Source organism: Coloeus monedula, assembly GCF_965178545.1.
Source record: "Coloeus monedula genome assembly, chromosome: 11".
NCBI classification, from domain to species: domain Eukaryota; kingdom Metazoa; phylum Chordata; class Aves; order Passeriformes; family Corvidae; genus Coloeus; species Coloeus monedula.
The window spans coordinates 16,504,112-16,523,877 of NC_138791.1; the positions used below are offsets into that span (position 1 = coordinate 16,504,112).

Here is a 19,766-nt window from a genome sequence, read left to right on the forward strand (position 1 = left end):
AGGCAAAAAGCCCAATCCATGAGAAACGTGTTCAGAGGAGTGGAGTAAGAGCTCAACTTAAGGCAAACGCTGCAAATTGAAACAATTATTCAGTGTTGAAATCAAACATTTTACCCTTCTGAGCACATGAAAAGCTCCAAGGAGAACATTTTCTTCAGTTTTTCTCCTTAAAAAAGTTCAAGATTAAGAGATATGCTAAACCCTGATTTATCTCATTAATGGTACTGGTAAGATTAACAGCAAAAGTTAAACAATTCCATTATTACTTAATGGCTTTTAAAAATGTATTGCCTTAATATTTATAATCGTACTCTTAAGATTAATAATCCCGATTTGCCACCTCCCCATCACAAACCATTTCTCACACTTACCCAACTTCCACAGAACTTCCCAAAGAAAAAAACTGAAATTACATCTTGATGACTTCTGAAGTAAAAAGGAAAGAAACAACATGCATCCATAAATTATTTTTTTATTCCAAATCCAGCTCTCAGTTTACATTGTACAGGAAATACAGGCAATCATAAAAACATTCAGGATTGGCAACATTACATGAAGTCCCCAAACTGAATTCATCACTCTGATGCCAATGTGCCACTTAGACTCTAAACTTGGATAAAATGAAGAGACCAAAAAAAAATTTTAACAAATCAGAAGCAGCAAGGAACAAGATTCCCATGGTCTGTTAGAAAAACTTAACTCAGAGCTATATCCTGCCTTAAGATGAAGTGGCCCAAAAGTCTCATGCATTCCCTCAAATTCCAGCTTCCAGACAGACCCAAGATGGTCCAGATGCTCTTCAAGTCACAAGCCACACCTTTGCTGTTGTCCAAACTCCCTCAGGATTTACTGGCAAAACCCAAAAATCCAACCAAACCTCCTTCTGCTGCCAAGAAAATTGTGTACTATTTGCAAAGTTAATCAACACAAACAGTCTTTCCATCCCAGCAATATTAAGCCATAAAGGCTGAATAACATGTTGGCCATCAACTGTTGACAGTGCACTCAAATTTGCTGAATCTGGTGAATGTTGGCAGGATGTTTTGCCCTTGGATTAAGTCCCTGCAGCCTCTCCTCCACACATATGTTCAACCATTTGTTTTAGTGATCACTTGAAAGAGCAGCTCCTCATTAGCTGCTTCTGTGCAGACTCAAGCACTCACTCACTGCCTTCAGCAGCATCACCTGCACCACAGGAAGTTAAATATATACAAAGATTTTCATAAACCAAGCCTCAAACGCCCAGCACTAAAGCCAGCAGTGCAAGCATGGCAGCATTACCTCTGAACAATTCCTAAATAAATAGACCTGAATATCACGTTGGACCTCAGAACATCAGGCTGCCACGGCAGGAAAAAGCAGAGACATGTGACTCCATGCCATTAATAGCTTTTAAAACATTTACCTCTAAAACCTGGCAAACTGTGACCAAAAATTTTACACTTTTTTTTTAATTAAAAAGCTTTTTATTAAAAAAATTACGTGCACAGCTCATTATTAAATGTCTTCTTTACTTTGACTTGGTTTCATTCAAACACAGACAACTTTACTGAGTTAAGTTTTATACATTTTTTTACTTTAAAAATCCCACAAGGTAAAAACCCCAACAGACACATACAAATACAGGAAATGGTATTGCTCAAGGGCTTTTTCTTTTGTCCCACTCAGGTTAAGAAGTGCAATTTTGCTTCTATGGTCCTTTAAAGTGAAACAGTTTTCTCCCTCAGTAAAACAACACCCTGCAGGAAGAATTGCACCACATGCACAAAACATATGAAGGTCTCAGCTCTACCCAGCTTCCCCTACGCACTGATTAAGGTCATGAGAGATCTATATGAAAATTGTGTTTACAGTAACTCATCCCTACCAGTACAGACAGGTCAGTAAATGCATCCACACTCTGTGAACTTGCTGGGGAAGGGAAGTCAATACCATCTACAATTAGAGCAGTGAAATGTTTGTATTTACCAGAACTCTCCTGCTTTTCCATACAAATGTGTGCCTGCTCTGAGCCATTGGGACTGTGTGGCTGAACTGCAAGTCCAGCATGGGGATACATTCCCCAAAAATCCATAATTTAACACAGAACTCTTGGGTTTTATCTCACTGAACTTGATTCTTCTACACATCTGTCTGGCCCCACTTAAGACAACAGAACTACTACCTTTATTTTCCCCACTAGAACATCTCAGCTCCAGGGGAAATTTCAAAAAGAACTCAGCTTTGGCTTAATATTCCCTTCACTGAAAACAGTGAACTGTGCTACTGGCTTTGGAAAGATTTCATTTTAAAAGTTTTCTGGATTAACTCTTCAACATTTTGAGGAAACAAGAATATTAAAAATTAGGCTTTTAGTGACTACAAGAACCAGGTTCCTCACCAATTCCTTTCCTTTCAGCTGCAGCTGAAAGACACTCTACACATCTTATCATTTGTCATTAAAAAAACTAGAAGGCCATTCCCTCTAGAATCCTCAAGAAACTCAAGTTTTATTCCAATTTGCTCAAGTTTTCCAATGCAGAGTGCTGGTTCACATAAAAAAGTAGAAAATGCCCAGATTACCTGAAATTTTAAGTATACACTTAGGAGGATATTTACCTGCCATGAGACAGAAAACTGCCTGAACCTACTGTGCAGACCTCTTATATTGGAGCACTTATAACTACAGGGACAAGAGTTCAAGTTTATATTGAAATGCAAAATCATAAGACTGTGCTCTCTAATGTGAAAAGTTTCTAAATTTAAAGTAGAAGCTTGCAGTGTCTGTTGACCCTGGATCTACCTCAGGAAACCTTACATGAAATGGGTGGACATACCTTTGTATAAAGAGTATTTCAGAATCTGGAATGTAGAAACACAGTGCAAAAAACCAGAAATAGTTTGAAAAATAGTTTTTACATCTCAAAACCTCCCAGATTAAAAAGGAGCTATAAAGACAAGATATGGTGCTAAGAAGTAGCCTGAAAAATTAATAATGGGTTACTTCCCTCATAGGGGGAAATTTATTTATTTATGGGCATGTAGTGACAGGACAAGGGGAATGGTTTCAAACTGGGAGGGAGTGGGTTTAGATTTGGTATTAGGAATAAATTCTTCCCTGTGAGGGTGGTGAGACCCTGACACAGCTTCCCAGAGAAGCTGTGGCTGCCCCTGGATCCCTGGAAGTGTCCAAGCCCAGGATCAACGAGGCTTGGAGCAACCTGGGATAGTGGAAGGTGTCCCTGCCCATGGCAGGGGTGGAATGAGATGGTCTTTAAAATCCCTTCCAATCCAGGGCATTCTGTGATTAATTAAAAGCAGTATTTCAGTTAGAAGTCTAATTTAGAATTCATCATGTTTTACCCTAAATGGCCACTTCGAATGCTGTGAAACATGATTTGCAGCCAGAAGCACCAAATACATAAATTCTTCCACATCAAAGGAGTAGTTTGTAAATTTTGGATGTTCTCCCAGTGTTGGGTGGTGTCCCTAGAAAAACAAGATAAGGATTTTTAGACAGAAAAAAAATCAATGCATCTTCCATTCAAAAAAGCAAGAAAAAAATTGAGGATCTGCCATTTTAATTTATTATTTCTGATCCACTGATCTGCTCTGAGGCAAAAGAATCAGCAAAGTAACTGCATAACAGCCATTCTATGAATGGTTAATGGCCAATTAATTTAATTTCTCTTCTTCCTTCAGCCATTAATATCAAATGATTTCTTAATCACAACAGGGAAGTTAATTTGGTCTAAAGAATGAAAATCATATTTCAAATACCAGAACACAGGAAGGTAAAGCAAGATAACTGTGAAGTCCTTCAGTTACAGCACCTCACCCTTCCAGTGTGGCCACCATTACCTGATCTTGAGGGAATACTTTATTCCTTTTCCTCCAAGTGATGTAATGAATGCCTCTCAGCCTTGCTAAATCCAGGTAACAACGTTCATCTTCACAATTGTATCTAGGGACAGACAGAAAAAACACATTTACCTACAGAGATTGTGCTGAAGTTTACCAGGGTGAAACAGGAAAAAATTGAAATGTCTTTTGTCCTGTTCTAAAACCATGGACAAATTCCGCTCCACTGAAACAACAAGGGTTGCCTTCTGCTCTCAAGATGTGGCCTTGGAGGCAGTTGGAGACATGTCTGCACATCAAACATATCCCTGTCCAGCTGCAGTAGCTCTTGGACATGTGAAAAACAACCTCTGGCTTTCTGAACTTATTTGGAGACCGGACAAAACATTCTCAAGCCAAGACTGTGCTGCAAAGCACCAGTTCTGCAGCCTTCCCACAGCAGAATTTCTCAGGGTGGAGGATTCAGCGCTCTTCAAACAAGCATTCTGGATTTCTGCTTAGGTCTGTAGGACTGGAGTGTCTGCTAACACCCACACTTTGTGACAAAATATGTTTAAAAGGAAGCTACAAGAGCAATTTAGGCAAAACACAACACGGGGCTGACCTTGGCCAGCAAGCTGGTACTCACATTCTGAGCAGAAAAAGGAGAATATAAAAACTTCCAGGGGGTGGCTAGCACCCTGAACATGCACATAATCAATTCACCTGAATCACTGAAACATCATTAGATGTCAGACTCACCAGGCAGAGCTTGAGCAGTGAGGTTTTCTCATTGTTTGCCATTTTGCCATTATGTTAATACCATGGTAGATTAAGAAATCACAGGCTAAGCCTGTATGACATAATTACACTGTATTTTAGAATGAAAGCTTTCTCTGTTTTGATCCCCAGAAGAGGCTGCCAAAAATGAAGTCTAAACAAGACAAACATTCATGGTCAAATACCAGGAAGGGAGAGGCTTCATTAACACACAGGAACCAACAGGAGCAGTTGTGTGTGTAGTAGAGGGGGAAGAAGGGACAAACAGACTTACAGCTCAAACACAACAGCCCAGTCTGGGAGAAAGAGCAGATGGGTCAGTCCAGCTCCGTGTATCCCAATGAATATATCGGAGTTGTGGGTAATTCTCAATTGCTCCGAAAATTCAAGTTCCCTGCAGACAACACAACAAAAGTGGTGATGATGTGGCAGCTCTATCCACCCCAGCAGAACACAGGGAAAGCACAATATTGGCCTAAGGGAATACTGAGACTGATTTTTCAAGGAACAATACTAAGAATCATAAATGCTGCAGCCAGCAATAACTCAGCACAGAACTAAAAGAAATGCAGGCAGGTTTCAAAACTTCATAAGAATTTTTTTAAAAAATATTTTTTGTCAGGGTAAAGTTTTGGTAAGTTTAAGGGTTTTTCTTTTTACTTGCCTTTAAAAAAATGCACCATCTTAAAAAAACCCAAAAACTACAAACAAAATGCCCCAAACAACACCTAAAAGCCCAGTATAAAAGACCTGTTTCTGAACTGCATTCAGTGTAATGTAAAATACACAAATAAACTTCCTCCCACTGTCTCTGGTCAGAACACAGATCTCTCAGTGCTGCTTCAGTTTCTCACTCTTCCTGCATGATTCATGACAGCTCCAGGTGGAGCTGCTGCCATTTGGGACAGGCATGCTCTGTTTGGGAACTTTTCCTTCAATCCATTTCTTCCTGGCACAGTGCCTACTACGTCTGGCACGACAAACTGACCTCAAGTGGTGCCTTCAGCGGCCACCAGAGCAGCAAATAATCAGAATTATCATTGATTACTAAACTAAGGCTCATATAAAATAAGACACCAACATCATACAACAGAAATCCCTGTTGACACAGTTATTGCAGAGCATTAGCCAATGCAAAAAGGTGACTGGAACACAGCTGGCTTTGGGAGAGGGAACAAAAGGGATTTCAAAGCTTGCTCATTGTATAGTAGTTTTAACCTGAGCCTACTAACCCTAAGTAGTGCGTTACAGAACGGGTGTGTTCGACTACCTCACCCACCACTCTCTCAGTAACACTTTTCCTTCCCAGTCCTTGGATTTTGCCCAGGTTAGAGCTGGGGACTGCAAACAGCTGTCAGCAGCCACAGGCAGCACGAGCTCACACCAGTTTCCTCCCACAACTCACTTGTATTTGTAGTCCACCACTTTGACCTCCAGCGTCGACACCGTTTTCAAGGCATTCACAAGCTGAGGAGAATAACAAAAAGACAATGGTTCGGTGTCCTCCTTCAGTTAATTGCTCCCTTGCACTCCTGACCTGGTAAAGATAAAACCGACTTCTCTCTTTGCCATTTTACCAGAACACAAACTACGTGCAGCAGTGGAGGCATGAAGTGAGGACGGCCCAGCAGATAAAGCACAAATCCTTTGCTCTGTCTGCTCTGCCACTGAGCTAGTGCACCACATGAGCCTCAGTTTCTCCCTGCATAAGGTGGGGATGATAATCCCAATTCATTTCTGTCAGGCACTAACAGTAGAGAATGAAAATAGGCATAAAAACATTAAATGCTACTATTTTACCATGAAAGAAGATTTTACACAAGTCCATGAAGTTGCATGATGGAAAAACATAAATCAATACGAAAATTCATTACGTTTTGAGTGCACAAACTCTGATACAAGGGCTTGTGCATTCCAATCTGCAGGCATTACAAAGGGTTTTGTTAGACCTCAACACTGGAGATGGTATAAATAAAAGGAATAATCCAAAAGTGAAATAATTTAATTTTATCTGAAGCTCTGCAGTGTCTGTTTGCTCAGAGGAAATACTTTCAGTATTACATTTGTAGTCTTCCACTGGATATTTAGAAAGGGCAGCAAGGTTCAGTGTCTGGGGTACAGAAATGGAGACTGCCTAGAAGACATTTTAGAACAAATTAATAAAAATATTGGACATATTTGTCTGAGATTTGCCAGAAAATAGATGTCCAATCCAATGAGCAAGACTTAACTTCTAATAAATCTTTTTTAAAGATAAAAAGGACCACACCTCATTCTGGTTTAATATTTTCCGGTAATCTGTGCTGCGTGCGAGGATGGTGACTCGGATTTTCCCATCCTAAAAAGAAAGAAGCAGCAGTGTATCAGCTAAGAGGCAGTTCTCACAAAAAAACAATCCCAACTCTTCCATATTTACATCTGGCAATTATTTGAGCAACTAAATACGTTCCTCCCACATGTAATAAACAGATGATGTAACCATTTTAAAATTCACATCGTGTTTTCTGACAGATTCAAAACATCAAAAACTTTATGAAAGTCTGATTATTAACCAAGAAAAAATATTTTCTGAAATATTTATTTGATTCAGTACAAAAGAGCCTTTGTATCACACATGCAGTTTTTGAAAGCAGGAAAGCACCTTGCTGGATGACTTGTGCACAAGTTCCTTGGGAAAAAAATATTTTACTTCTATACCAGTTCCTCGTTTTACCTCTTTTAATTAATTGGACTCACAGGGGTGAGCGTTCCAAGTGAAATAAAGAGATTTAGCTGCATGACTCCCATTAGTGTCAGCAGGAGAAGCATAACTAAATGCCTGTGCAGAGCTCTGAATGTGCCCCTCAGCAATAATATGTGGGCGAGTCTCCAGCAGACACTTCAACCTCAACCAGCCCAGAACTGCCCTGGCCACCAAGAGCAAAAAACATCAGTGTGAGCAACAGAGAAGCCCAGACCAGACAGATGGTGCTGGGCAAGCATGGAAGGACCAGATTCCACTGTTTCCAGCTCTGATCCGAACTCAGAAGTATCCAAGAGGATTGATAAAGGGCAAGCTCTGCACTGCTCTGTGGGATTCCCACTGCTGCTCCATGGAACATGGGTCTGACTTAACTAGGAAGGACAGAAAGGCCTCAAGCACAGAGAATGGATACAGGGATGAGACCCTAAGGTTGGAAGGAGAATGTTCTAAAGTCTGTCCTATAGAAATATTACACATGGGCGACTGTCACAAACATACACAAATGTTTCCTGAAGGCCTTTACAGGAAAAAAACCAAACCCAAAACATCACAGGAAAGGACAAAAAGTACACAGATACACCCTCACTCCCCACTGGGTTCAGTTTGCCACTGCTGTTCCCTGGCAAGAGCCACCAGCTCGATCTTACAGCTGCTTTATGCAGTTACCATACCTTGGGTCCTTCCTGAGTAATATTTAATCTGTGTAGCACGTGCTGAGAAAATGCTCGGAACAGCCCCGTACCGTGACAGCCAGAGATCTGAAATTTTAAAAAGCAATTGTTAATACACAAAGATATTTTCCTCAGAAAACTGAGCTTTGTGGAACAAAAGCCCAGTATCATGCACTGTGCTGCACGTGTCACTACTCTCTGCAACACAAGTGGCACTTTCATTGAGAAAGACATAAACTCTCTCTAGTGTTAGAGCTGAGTGTGTGAGCTAATACCCTCAGGGATGCCTGACTGTGTTCAAGCTCCTGTGCTCCACAAAAACACCAGTTAGTTCACGGTGCCCACCCATTAAAGAGGAATAATATGCACCTCCTGAGCTGTGACACAGGAGACTGCACACAGCCAGCTGGAGTAACTTTAAAATCCCAATCTTTAGGGAAGATCATTCCATTCGGAGTTGGAACCTTCACTGCGGTGCATTTCATGATATCGGAGAGATTCGTTGGCTCAGATTCCATCCTGCCACACCCCCCTAGTGAGAATGGATGGATAAAGGGACTCACCAGAGGTGTGTTATAGAACAATCCGTATCGCATCCGAGGCAGCAAAGAGAACACAGCTTCTTTGAAGCACACCTGGGAAGGGGATCACAAGGAGTTACACCCCACTGCTGCCTTCCCCCAGCCCATTCACTGCCAGCCCTGCTCTTAACGAGCCAGCAATTACTGCTCCTGCCAAGGACGGCCTCACTTCCTTGGCTGTGCAAATGAACAGAACAAAGAAAATCCTCATTCACAAAAGAGCTCTTGATTGGGACGATATAGATGCAAGTGTGGGAAGAGGTGTTGAAAACACCCCAAAACAGAACAAACATGGACTAAAGGGAAGGAAACCAGTTAGTGAGTTTACAACTAGATTTAAGAGGCTAAAATGAGCTCTGAATGAATGGATATATTTTTGGTGTAATTTTTTTTTAATGATAAGTAGCAGGAATGCCAATAATTACAGGGGGAAAGAAACACCTCAGGAGGAATCAGAAGGCTTTAGAAAGACCATTTGATAATCCTTAACTTCAGTCAGGAGTCCTGAAGAAGCAAAACCCATTCATAAATACCACCTCTAAGGACACAAAAGTTAGGTCCATCTATATAAAGGATAGACACACCACAGAATTAGGTTACAGCTCTGTCTCTTGTTTCTAAGGTGGAACACTCATATTACACAAATTAAACATGCATGGAAAGTATTAATGCTTTCCTCTGGGACACCCATAACCACAAGCAGCTTGAGAAGTTGTCATATTTGCTCCCTAGTGACCATGAATTAAAACAAAATATAGAATTCCATACCCTTTTAGAGTCAAAGGTTTTCAAATGAATGATTTCATAGTCAGTAAATGCCTTCCATGTCTCACTGAACAGGTCACCATAGCCATATGAGCTCTAGGAGGAAAGCAGAAAACACAAGGGTACAACAATTACATAAATGCATATTAGAACCTCTCTTCATGATTTGCAAGTTCTGCATATGAGTTTTAATACACAGTTAATGGGACCCAAGGCAGCCTAGCACAGAACACAGACATTACACAGCACCAAACTCTGTGTTTGCACTGGCAGGTAACTCCAATTACCTGTCAGGTTGCTAATTTTTAATAAAAATTTCTCTACATTAGAAAACTAGACAATTTCTTCTGTAGCAGATTAGAATTTCTGAGTTAGGAGAGAGAATTACTTACTACTTTTCCCAGAGTCAACAGAACACAAGTTAAATTTGAAGTAACACAAACATAGGGATGGTAGAAGGTCTGAACCTCGACTCCTCAGATTAAACAAAACCAAACAAACATCTGGGTATTCAAGTGCAGCACTGAAGCTTGAGGTAAAAAGTCACAACAAACTTGTTTTGCATTTGCCTGTTTTGGGATTGTCATTTGCATACTGCACATGTATCACAAATTGAAGGCAATGATCTGATTCGGTGGAAGAAACAGCTAAGAGGTTTCTAGACAGAGCAGTAAAAAACTTTCCTCTTTGCAGTAACATTCTGTGGGGAACCTTTAAAGAGCCATCTACTCCCTACAACATTATCCCAGCAGCAGGGGCTCCTGCCTTCAGTCTGTCACGTTTCCTACACATCCCAGGGCTGAGTCACCACCTCTTGCTCTTTGGATGCAATTAAATGTGCCCTCAGTAGCCCTGGTGCAGATTCTCACTAAAGCTGCCTTTCAGCTCTGGGGCTGGCTCAGGCAGCTTGGAAAGTTATGTGGGAACATTCTCAAAAAGAAATTTGAAAATAAGACTACAAATGATAGCAGGAGAGAACAGATACCTGGTGAAATGTAAAAGAATCTAAAGGGCATCAGATTTCCTTCAGTTCAAGAGGCCTTCCTCTTCCTCTACCATTAAGTTTTAATGAATTTTACAATCCAGACTCCTTTCTGGCCATGTCTTACAAGAACTGCTCTCCCGGATTAGAAGTGGAGAACTGATGAAAGCACCACTTTCTAACCCTCTCTGCTCTCCTTAAAAGTGCTTTATAAACGTTGCCTCCCTGCATTCACAGAGGATCTGCACACCAACACCCAGCAGAATTCCTACTAATTTTCAGCTTTGTTTAACCTACATCTAAGGGCATTGCTCTTTAATAAGAACATTAGCTAGGAAGTATGGCCAAATCTAATTATATCAAGGGAAAAAAAAGAGAATGAATAATAACCTCAAGTCCACCTTTTGACGAGCACAGACAGTTCAGCAGCAGTTGACTGGTGCCATCCCCTGGTTTTACACAGCAATGAACTCAAGCTGCCCAAGCAGGTAATGCTCATTTAAAATTATAACAGTGTGGCACTACTTTGAATGGTACATTTGAAAGAGTTATTTGATTCAGCAAATTGATATAAGACAGAGAGTTGCTTTTCAAAGCAATTTACAATGCTATCTGACACCTGATCTTTTCAGAAAGCCATCAGAGCTGGATTAACAGGTCCCTGTACAACACCTAGAAGGCTCACCTATCTGACAGATGGCACTGATTTTAGCTTTAAAATGCAATAGAATTAGAAAAAAGGGTTTCTTCTAGCCAAACAGTTTCTCATTAAAAAGAAAGCAGGGGATATTTGCAGTTCTGTATTGTTTAGTTGTCCTAGCACTAAATACTCAGAAAGAAAACTCAGCACTTTTTTGATCACAAAACAGGTGTGGGACAGTGCCATATTTAAGAACTGTTATTTCTGGAACTGATTATACACATTAGCTGGCATATTACAAATTGCCCAGTTGTTTTCTCTTTAGTTTAATACCCTCCTACACAACTTAAATACTGTCCAATAAAACTAATATAACTCTTAAACACAGTCATGGTTTCAACTCAGCAGTACAGCAGAAACAGCCCCACTTAAAAACTCGTTTTATATGTTATCATGGCAATGTGAGAGGTGGTTGAGGGAAGTAACTGCAAGAAGGCTACTCAAAGGAATTAAATATTAAACTCTGCTTTAATACATATAAGGATTTAATTGAACTGTTTTCTTTACTACAGGCTGCACATTACTGATTTACAAACAATATGCAAGACTGCATTTCTTTGTAAATATAGAAGAAACAGTTGAGCAAATCTACTTCAATTTTCCAAGAGAAAAAAACCTACAAAAACCCAGTTAAAACTTCAAATGCTACAGGTTAGAAATACTGATCAGGTTATTTTGAGGTCACACCAAAAAAAGGCATAGCTATGTATTAGCAAAGCTGAGCATTCCAACAGCACATGGTTTATCATGGAAAATCTGTTCCCTAACTATTACTCATGTACCTGTATTAAAAGGATCCAAAAATTTATCAGTTCCACATGGCTATGCCCACAAGAGAGCTAAGGATTGGCTACTAAAACCTTGAGAGTCTCTACAAAGCAGAAACACAAATATGTTAAAAGCAGACTTACAGTGTCCCACATGACTATGTTGACATCAGTACCGAAGGAATTATTGATATGCTGGGTAATGTAAAGATTGACAAAATCACAGAAGTGATGGTACATATTAACACCTGAGAAAGAAAGAATTGTTAGCAAAACACTGCATTACTTGCTCCACTTTTATTGGTTTATGCTTTTTTCCTTGTTAGCATCTTGTATTTTATATTAGCTTCCCCCTGCTTCTGACTGAATCCTCCCAATAGACCCTAAAAAAGGGAACCTCTAAAAGGGAGGAATCAAGGTAAGAAGGTAAAATGTGATTTTGAAAAGTACAAAAGAGTTAGAAGAGTGGCCAAAAGAAAGAATAAGATGAGCTTCATGTGCTATTTCTCTTTACAGTCTGCAGCTATTTTGTGAAGGATATGAAAGGAACTCCTGCTTTACCACAGCCCAGACAGGCATAAGGAAACATGAAAACTGGCTTTCAGCACAGATCTTGGTTCTCCTTTAGTGAGGCTAAGGGAAACTCCGTCTGTGGGACTACAAGATGGAACCTGTACTTTCACACAGGCCAAAGCCCAAGTCATTCCTCCTTGTTTCTCTCTTGTTCATTCTTGGTGCACAGCAAACTGCCATGAAACAAGGAGGAAACACAAAGGAGGAAACACAGTCCAGTTCCCTGCAACAACTTTGCTTAAAATGTAAGGCAGTGGCAGGGGAAGTGGAGGAATTCGGGTCACAGCTGCTGTGTATCACAGGGACAGAACACAGCACACGAGCAGCACCCTGCTCAAACACAGCTCACCCCACTGCAGCTGCTTGGTTTGTCTACATCCTCAACACCCTCCTCCATCAACACTTGGCTGCAAACGGTGCTGCACTAACAAAAAGGCTGGTGAAGCTCAAAAAAAGTCAGATTCCTAAAGGTGCCTGGGTGCTGCCCCTCTTGGAACAGCACTTCCCTATCATCCAACCCACACAGAATCCTGCTGCTGAGCACACACTGCAGGACACAGACACCCATACTTGGTGTTTCATGGTATGAAACCTGTCATGCAGAAACACAGCCAGAGACTGTACAGAACAGACTTTGGCACAAAATCAGACACTGCCAAACCACAGTCCAGAGAACAACTGTGCAAGGCAAACAACAGGAAATCGTTCTGATTTTTTTTTTTAAATCATGTGTGGGAAATTATAAGATTTTCAAATTTCAGCTTCCAAGTTCATCACTGGAACTACACCAAAAAAAGGAATGAAAAAGTCACATCATTTTTCATACTACAAGTGAACTTAATCACAAAGGCATAATGCAGATGGGCAAGTTGAATATGAGCTTTTTTTACAGCAGTACAAAAAAAAAAAAAATACCAATTACCTGCATCTAATTTCATGAAGTATGTTGGCTTTTCAATAACAATGTCACACTTCTCATCTTCTAGAGGCCTGAAGTCTAATGCAGTGAATGTCTGGAGTTCTGCAAACCTAGAAAGATTCAATCACACAGAATATGCTTTGACATCAACACATTTAAACAAATGTACTTCATATGTCTCAGGTTTAGTAACTCTCCATCCAGTCCATTTAACAAGACTGCTGAAAACTGAGAGAGTCTGACAATTCAAATGATTTGAAATTATAATGGGAAGGTTCTTCAGGGCTTCTAGAGGTTAAACACTGCCTTTGATCTCAGGAGTGAACAGCACCTTTGATCTCCAAATCAAGGCAGCAGGGATGTAACAAAGAACCTCAGAGCCTGGATCTGTGGGTCCATCCAACTTGATCTGCATTGCCAAAGACACTTAAGCGAGATTTCCATGCCTTGGTTGGAATAATGAAGGTAGAGGCAGTATTTATCATTCCTGGATCTAAACAAGGATGAGCAGTTGTGATGACAATAGCAGGTAGAGGAGAAAAGTCTTTCTCCTCTGCAGCAGTTATTGACTTAAATTAACCATCAATGCAAAATGGGGAAAGAAAAAGAAAATACAAAAGAATGAATTATTACATTGACCTTAATGGCTCCTGTTCCTTCATCAATTAACTGGCAATGCAGCTTTGAAGTGCTAACATCCAAGCTGTGATGCTCTGCACTTCCTACTCAGCCTGAAGCCTCAGCCCACCTCACATTCCAAGCACAGCCTCCCTGGGAAGGCCGTGTGAGCACATATCCAGATCATCCTCACCAAGGACTGTGTGAACTCACACACAAGTGCCAGCTTCAAGACATCTCACCACAAAGCAGTTACCCCTTCCACACACAGATTAGGCAGAGCACCAGCACCTTGCCAGAAAACACCTGAAGGTTAGAACTTCCAATTGCAAGATGATTTCACATCTTTTGCTGCTGCAAATGAGGCAGGACACAATTCCACACAGTGTGGTTCAGACTTTCTGCATAGATGTAATTATCAGAGGTTTCTAATATAAACTCTCAAATTGACCTTAAAACAAGCAAGTCTTTCCTCAGTATGAAATCCCCTACACACAGCTGCTAATGTCAATGACAAAAATCAAAAACGATTAGCAAGTGAACTTGGAAGCAGCCTTGACAAGAGATTCTTACCAAGACTGCAGAGGGCTCTTGCGTTGACCTTCAGCCAAAAATGCTTGAACGTCAAGGGTGCAATGACCGCCAATTTCTCCTTTCTGGAAAAAGTCTTCTTTGAATCTAACACAAATTAGAAAAAGTCTATCAGCTTTTGTGCAACAGGGCTACCAGTGCCCTGCAATCTCAATTACATACTCAAGCCAGTGCTACTTAGTTCAGCAGGGCACTTCATACATATTTAAAACCTGAGTATTTTCCTCAGCATAAATCAAGAATTTCCCACAACTCCCAAAGAAAGATAGTGGTGTCCTTGAAGGTCCAGATATCACCTTAGAAAATAGCACTAATCCACCTAATAACAATCTTGTTATTAAGAATTATTTACACATACCCAAATTATTAATTTAATTAGATTTTTCTACATGACACTGATGCATCACTGAATAACAGGAGCATCACTGGTTGGAGTTTTTGTTTGTTTTTAACAGTTTCTCACTGAAATTTACCTCAGATTTCACAACCCAGTTCAATACCCAAGGATTTTACATGACATATGAAGAGAGAGGTGCAAGAACAGATTTTCTGAAAACAAGTTACCAGCTAAAAGCACTGTCTAAATTCGTTTTTCAGGACAGGCTGTGATGAGGACAAAACCCATTCTGAAGGGTAATACCAGTCTCAGTCCTGAACCAGATCTAGACACTGACTTCAAAGACAAGGCAGAGGGTCATGCCAGCACCAGTGGCATGGTTTTTTCATCCAGTTTTCCAATATGCAGCATTTTAATTTGGGATGTGGAGAATCCAGGTTCAGATCTCTCCTCAGTCACTCGGTATTTAAAAATGCAGCTCCTGGATCTGTTATAAAGGCACAGGAAAGGCGTTGGTGCCTCAGACAAAAACAGTTGTATTTTGCACATCATCTGATCAAGGAAGGACATGACTGAAGACACAAAAAAAATCTTTCTTCCACCAGGGAGGATTTCAATCACCCATCATACTTCCATAAAACTGAGGACTTGGTTTTTTAAACAACCTGTGCTGCTGACAGCAGCAGCAGCAGCAGCCAGCAAGGAAGAGGTATAAACTTTTACAGGGCTTCAGCAACAAGTCTCTGATCAGCAGTAAAACCCATGGCAACAAGCAAACCAGCTTTGTTAAACTAATTTTCAAATCCTTTTCCCTGAGATCCCATTTTTGCTACAACACAGGTAAATCAGAGACCTGTCGTGGTTTCTCTTTACAGCTCGTAAATCAATGTACAAGTTTGTTGCTCTGCAATGCTGAAGGTACTGGGAACAGGTCAGAGATGAATCCCCCTGTTAAGAACAAGTAGAATTCTGTCAATAATGAAAAATATTTTTAAAAACCAAGTGCAAAGTATCATACCTATCAGAAATACCTACTGTTGCTGCAGGCTTGCAATGGGTTTTCATTTCACTGAGCCTCTCTTGAACATACCCAAAGTCAGCTTGTTTCCAGAATATCTGCTGGGCTGTCTCGATGTCACTTGCCCTGATGTGTGAAGGAAAGAGGAAACAAATCAAGGTCTGTTGCTCAATTCTAGTAATAACTTCAACAGATAACATTTTTCCACTGAAAGTGGAACAGAAGAACCAGCCAGTTATTTTACTGGCATTTAAGATGCCAAAACAGGAAGCGCTTATCAGCTGCATGTTAGTGAAATCATCAATCACAATTTAAAGCTATTCTCCCCTAAAAGGGTATACATTTTTTTTAACATTTTTTCCTCTGTTTTTAAAGCTAAGAAAGGAAATACAGCTATTTTAGGAAACTGAATTCAAGGCGAAATCAGAATAATGAAAACATTCTGGAAAGAAGCATTTCTAACAGTGTTTTCTTCCTTAAAAAGTTAATTTTTTTAATCATGTTGAAAGGCTCATTATGCATGAATACACATATTGTATATATATATATATACACACAGGTGTCCATTAAAAATCATGCTTTAAATTCTAAATATCAAAATAATGTTTACTTCACAGTTATATCAAAGTGAGCGCTACCCTCTTTTTTTACCATAATCTACAGTAGACTTTTAAAATTGAACTTACCATCCAGTTTCAACATAATCACACACTGGGTAACTGAACCTGTTCTCTGATCTGCAAGATTTCTCATAACCCCAGCAGGATTTCAGTTTCTCCAAGTGTTTCTGCAACACAGAATGACTGGATCATGTTTTGCAACAGGCAAATGGGAAATGACTTAAGGTTGTTGTTAGCTCTTAAATGACATCTTGCTCATAAATCTTTGCATAAAAGGCTTTTGGTTTGGTCTGTTTTCAGAGTTTGAGAAACAACACCCAGATTCTTCATGCACAACAGAGGCTCCAAAGAGGACACACATGCACAGCAATGTTAGTCTTGTCTTTAATATGTTCTAAGACAAACCCTTTTCCTGACTAATTGGCAAGGAGACCAATTATTCACCATCTTCAATTGCTACAACTCCCAAGAACAAACTACCCCAATAGGATATTTGAACAAACAAACAGGAAAAAGCAAACTTACTTTATATGGGCAAAGAGCATCCTGCTTACAGATGTCAGCAACATGCTGGTTATTGTGCAGAAAGTAGGGGATATGCTCATCTGGCAAGTTGATAGCTTTGTAGCTATATAATGGCTCTTCCCAAATGTTTGGGAATTCAGTAGGATTTTCACCTTGGGAATTAGCCAGAATTTCTTGCAGTAGCAATCCAAACACAAGCAACATAAACATGGCAACCTGTGAGTTCTGTACTTTCTAAATAAAATAGGAAAAAAAAAAAAAAGGAAATTAACTGCAGTATTTCAAGGATAAAAGACAAAATTCAGTCAGAGTCAGACACATAGTCAAAGAATTTGTACTTGCATTTATGGGGTGGTTTCTTTTTCCTGTGAAGACCAAACTTTCACTGAGAGGCCAGACTGCACAACCTCAGGATTATCTTTGAATCATTAGTCATTGAGTGTTATTACGCACTACAAACTCCCAGTCAAGCTAAAATGGGTGTGTTTACTTTAGCTAAATGCCAAGGGATCCTGAGAGTTCAATGTGGAAACTAAGTATAGAGCATGTAATATCCAGTGAGAAGGGAGAAAAAGTAGAAGAACCGGGGGGAGGGGTGAGAAAAGAAGGATTTTTAGTTTCAAAATAAGTATAAAAATAGTGCATTCTCCACTTTCAACTAGTCATTAGCTGAAGGAAAACTATGTAGATGCAAATATAGGGTCACAGATAAGTCTGTTACAGGATGCCTGCTTTTAGTGCTTAACATCATGTTAAAGAAACTTGACTACTGAGTATATTCTATATATCATTTTATATATAATGAAAGTGTATTTATATATATACATATACACACACACAGGCCCACACATATCTGTATACCCTAAAGCAGACTGCATACCTTCCTGTTAATACAACCTTCTCATCTAACACCCCTGCTTTGAACCATTAAACTTCCTGAGGAAAAAAAATGTACGGCCTGTATCTAAACTCCACCTTTTTTGGCGTTATAATTTGCTAAAATTTGCATGCTTGCTTTCAACCAAAGCCTTTAGCAAAACTCCTACGATACAAGTAGTTTTACCTGTTTGGTTTGAGAAGAACCACTTCAGATTTCCCAGGTACAGAAACCTAGAGCGGGGGAGGAAGATGGAGTTAGATGCGTCCCGCAAAAGGAGATTTCCTCAGGACACTGTCCAGCTTCTAGAGACACGTTCCCAGCACTGAGAGCAGCTTTCACTGCCCCGGCACGCTGCTGACCTATCACTCAGGCCCCTTTCCCCGGCACATTGCCTGGGGCAGGGCGGGGGGGGATCTCGCAAGGATCCCACCTCTCCTCTCGTCACAAACCCTGCGGTATCCCCAAAACACGCGCCCCTTACCCACTCCTGGGCACTGGCTCAGGGGCTGTAGCTTCGGGAACGTGCCCGGCACGCTGTGCCAGGCCGTGCTTGGTTCCACGACAGACCCAGAACCGGACCCAGCCTCTGGCCCAGCCGGACCTGGTGCCCGACCCACTCTGGCCATGCCCGTGCTGGACCCGGCTCAGCCGCCCCGCCCCGCGCTCCCCCGCCCCGGCACAGCATCGCGTCTCACCGCGTATCTCACGGCACCTCAGCCCCGCCGGCCCCGGGGAGCCCCGCGGCCCACGGGACCGGCCGCTGCTCCTGCTCGGCGCTCGCCGCCGGTCTCAATCCTCATGTCCGGGGGCAGCGCTCGGCCCGGCCCCGCCGGGCTGCGCGGGGAAGCGCCGTGCGGGTGTGAGGGAGGGGCGGGCGGCACCGCCGTGCCCGCCCCGGGAGCGCCGCCGGGAGCAGCCGCGGCCGCCGGGACCGCCCCGCCCTGGGCGGCGGGAGCGGGCAAGGAGGCAGGGAGGGAAGGCAGGCGGGCAGGAAGGGGGAGCCGGCGGGCCGGGGCGGCGGCGCGGCGCCCGGGTGCGGGTCGGGTCCGGCGGCGCGGCGCAGGTGGGGCCCTCGGCGAAGGGCACCTGCCCGCGGGGGAGCAGCGGCGGAGCAGCCGCGTCTTCCTTCTGCTGCCGGAAATTAAGCGCTGCCGCCCCGGGAGCGGCGAGCGCAGGATGCGGAGGAAAAGGGCCTTTTCCTGCCGCGGCCCGGCAGGAAGCGCAGGCTCCGGCACCCCATTGTTCCAGGCGTCCCCCCCCGAGCCCCGGCCGGCAGCAGCGGGGCCGGGGTCGGCCCGGGACCGCCGCGCTCACGAACACTCCCAGGCGCAAGGACAGAGGTTCATCGATGCCCGGCTCTCCTTGACACACGGCAGCGCTCCTGCCTGGGCTGGCACCCCGCACCCTCCTCCGGTTTGACCCAATTCCCGCAGTGACGAGCGCCGAGGGAGGCACAAGCGCCAACACTCAAGAGCTTTTAATCCTCCAGCACAGCCCAGGCCTCTTCTCCCCTCGTTCCCAGGTGGAAAACGAGGAACAAACGCTCAGCCGGAGCCAGGAACCCTGCGGGAGAACGCGGAACAGAAGGCGCCGGCAGATGTGCTGATCCCACAGGGACACCGCTTACCTGAATAAAGCGGATTATTCTACATTTCACATTATCCACAACCCCATCACTGCGGTGCATTTGGAAATAAACCAGCCCCTCGCATCTAAGTACCCACGGCACCACAAGAGTTGAACTGGCATCTGTGACTCTGAATTTCAACTACATCTGGTATCTTCTACCTTAAGTAATATTTTCCTTTCACAGCACTAGGTCCACACCCACCCACTCACCCCAGAACTATTTTTAAGTCTTTTCTCTAAAAGAGAAC

At 42.2% G+C, this 19,766-nt stretch overlaps 1 protein-coding gene across 2 annotated transcripts; it reads right to left on the reverse strand.

Moving 5' to 3' along the window:
• Positions 1-1,494: 1,494 nt before the first annotated feature.
• EOGT (EGF domain specific O-linked N-acetylglucosamine transferase) lies at positions 1,495-19,571 on the reverse strand. Of its 2 annotated transcripts, none has more exons than XM_082288494.1 (17): positions 19,517-19,571; positions 18,073-18,119; positions 17,010-17,243; positions 16,551-16,651; positions 15,882-15,990; positions 15,700-15,794; positions 14,492-14,596; positions 13,304-13,410; positions 11,953-12,056; positions 9,363-9,455; positions 8,577-8,648; positions 8,014-8,100; positions 6,869-6,937; positions 6,005-6,066; positions 4,874-4,993; positions 3,841-3,943; positions 1,495-3,468 (listed from the first exon to the last, which is right to left on the reverse strand). In XM_082288494.1, the coding sequence occupies exons 3-17, from the start codon at positions 17,217-17,219 to the stop codon at positions 3,322-3,324; spliced, it is 1,584 nt and encodes a 527-aa protein (XP_082144620.1). In that variant the 5' UTR covers positions 17,220-17,243; positions 18,073-18,119; positions 19,517-19,571; the 3' UTR covers positions 1,495-3,321. The 2 variants fall into 2 exon arrangements, with proteins under 2 accessions (XP_082144620.1, XP_082144619.1); XM_082288493.1 differs by lacking the exon at positions 19,517-19,571 and adding an exon at positions 18,585-18,978.
• Positions 19,572-19,766: the final 195 nt, after the last annotated feature.

Coding starts and splice junctions, on each gene's coding strand:
- EOGT (XM_082288494.1), bottom strand. CDS start 17,219: ATGTTTATGTTGCTTGTGTTTGGATTGCTACTGCAAGAAATTCTGGCT. Junction 15,795..15,881: donor ATTGCAAGCCTGCAGCAACA/GTAGGTATTTCT, acceptor TGTTCTTAACAG/GGGGATTCATCTCTGACCTG. Junction 14,597..15,699: donor GTAAAGAGAAACCACGACAG/GTCTCTGATTTA, acceptor AATTTGTGTTAG/ATTCAAAGAAGACTTTTTCC.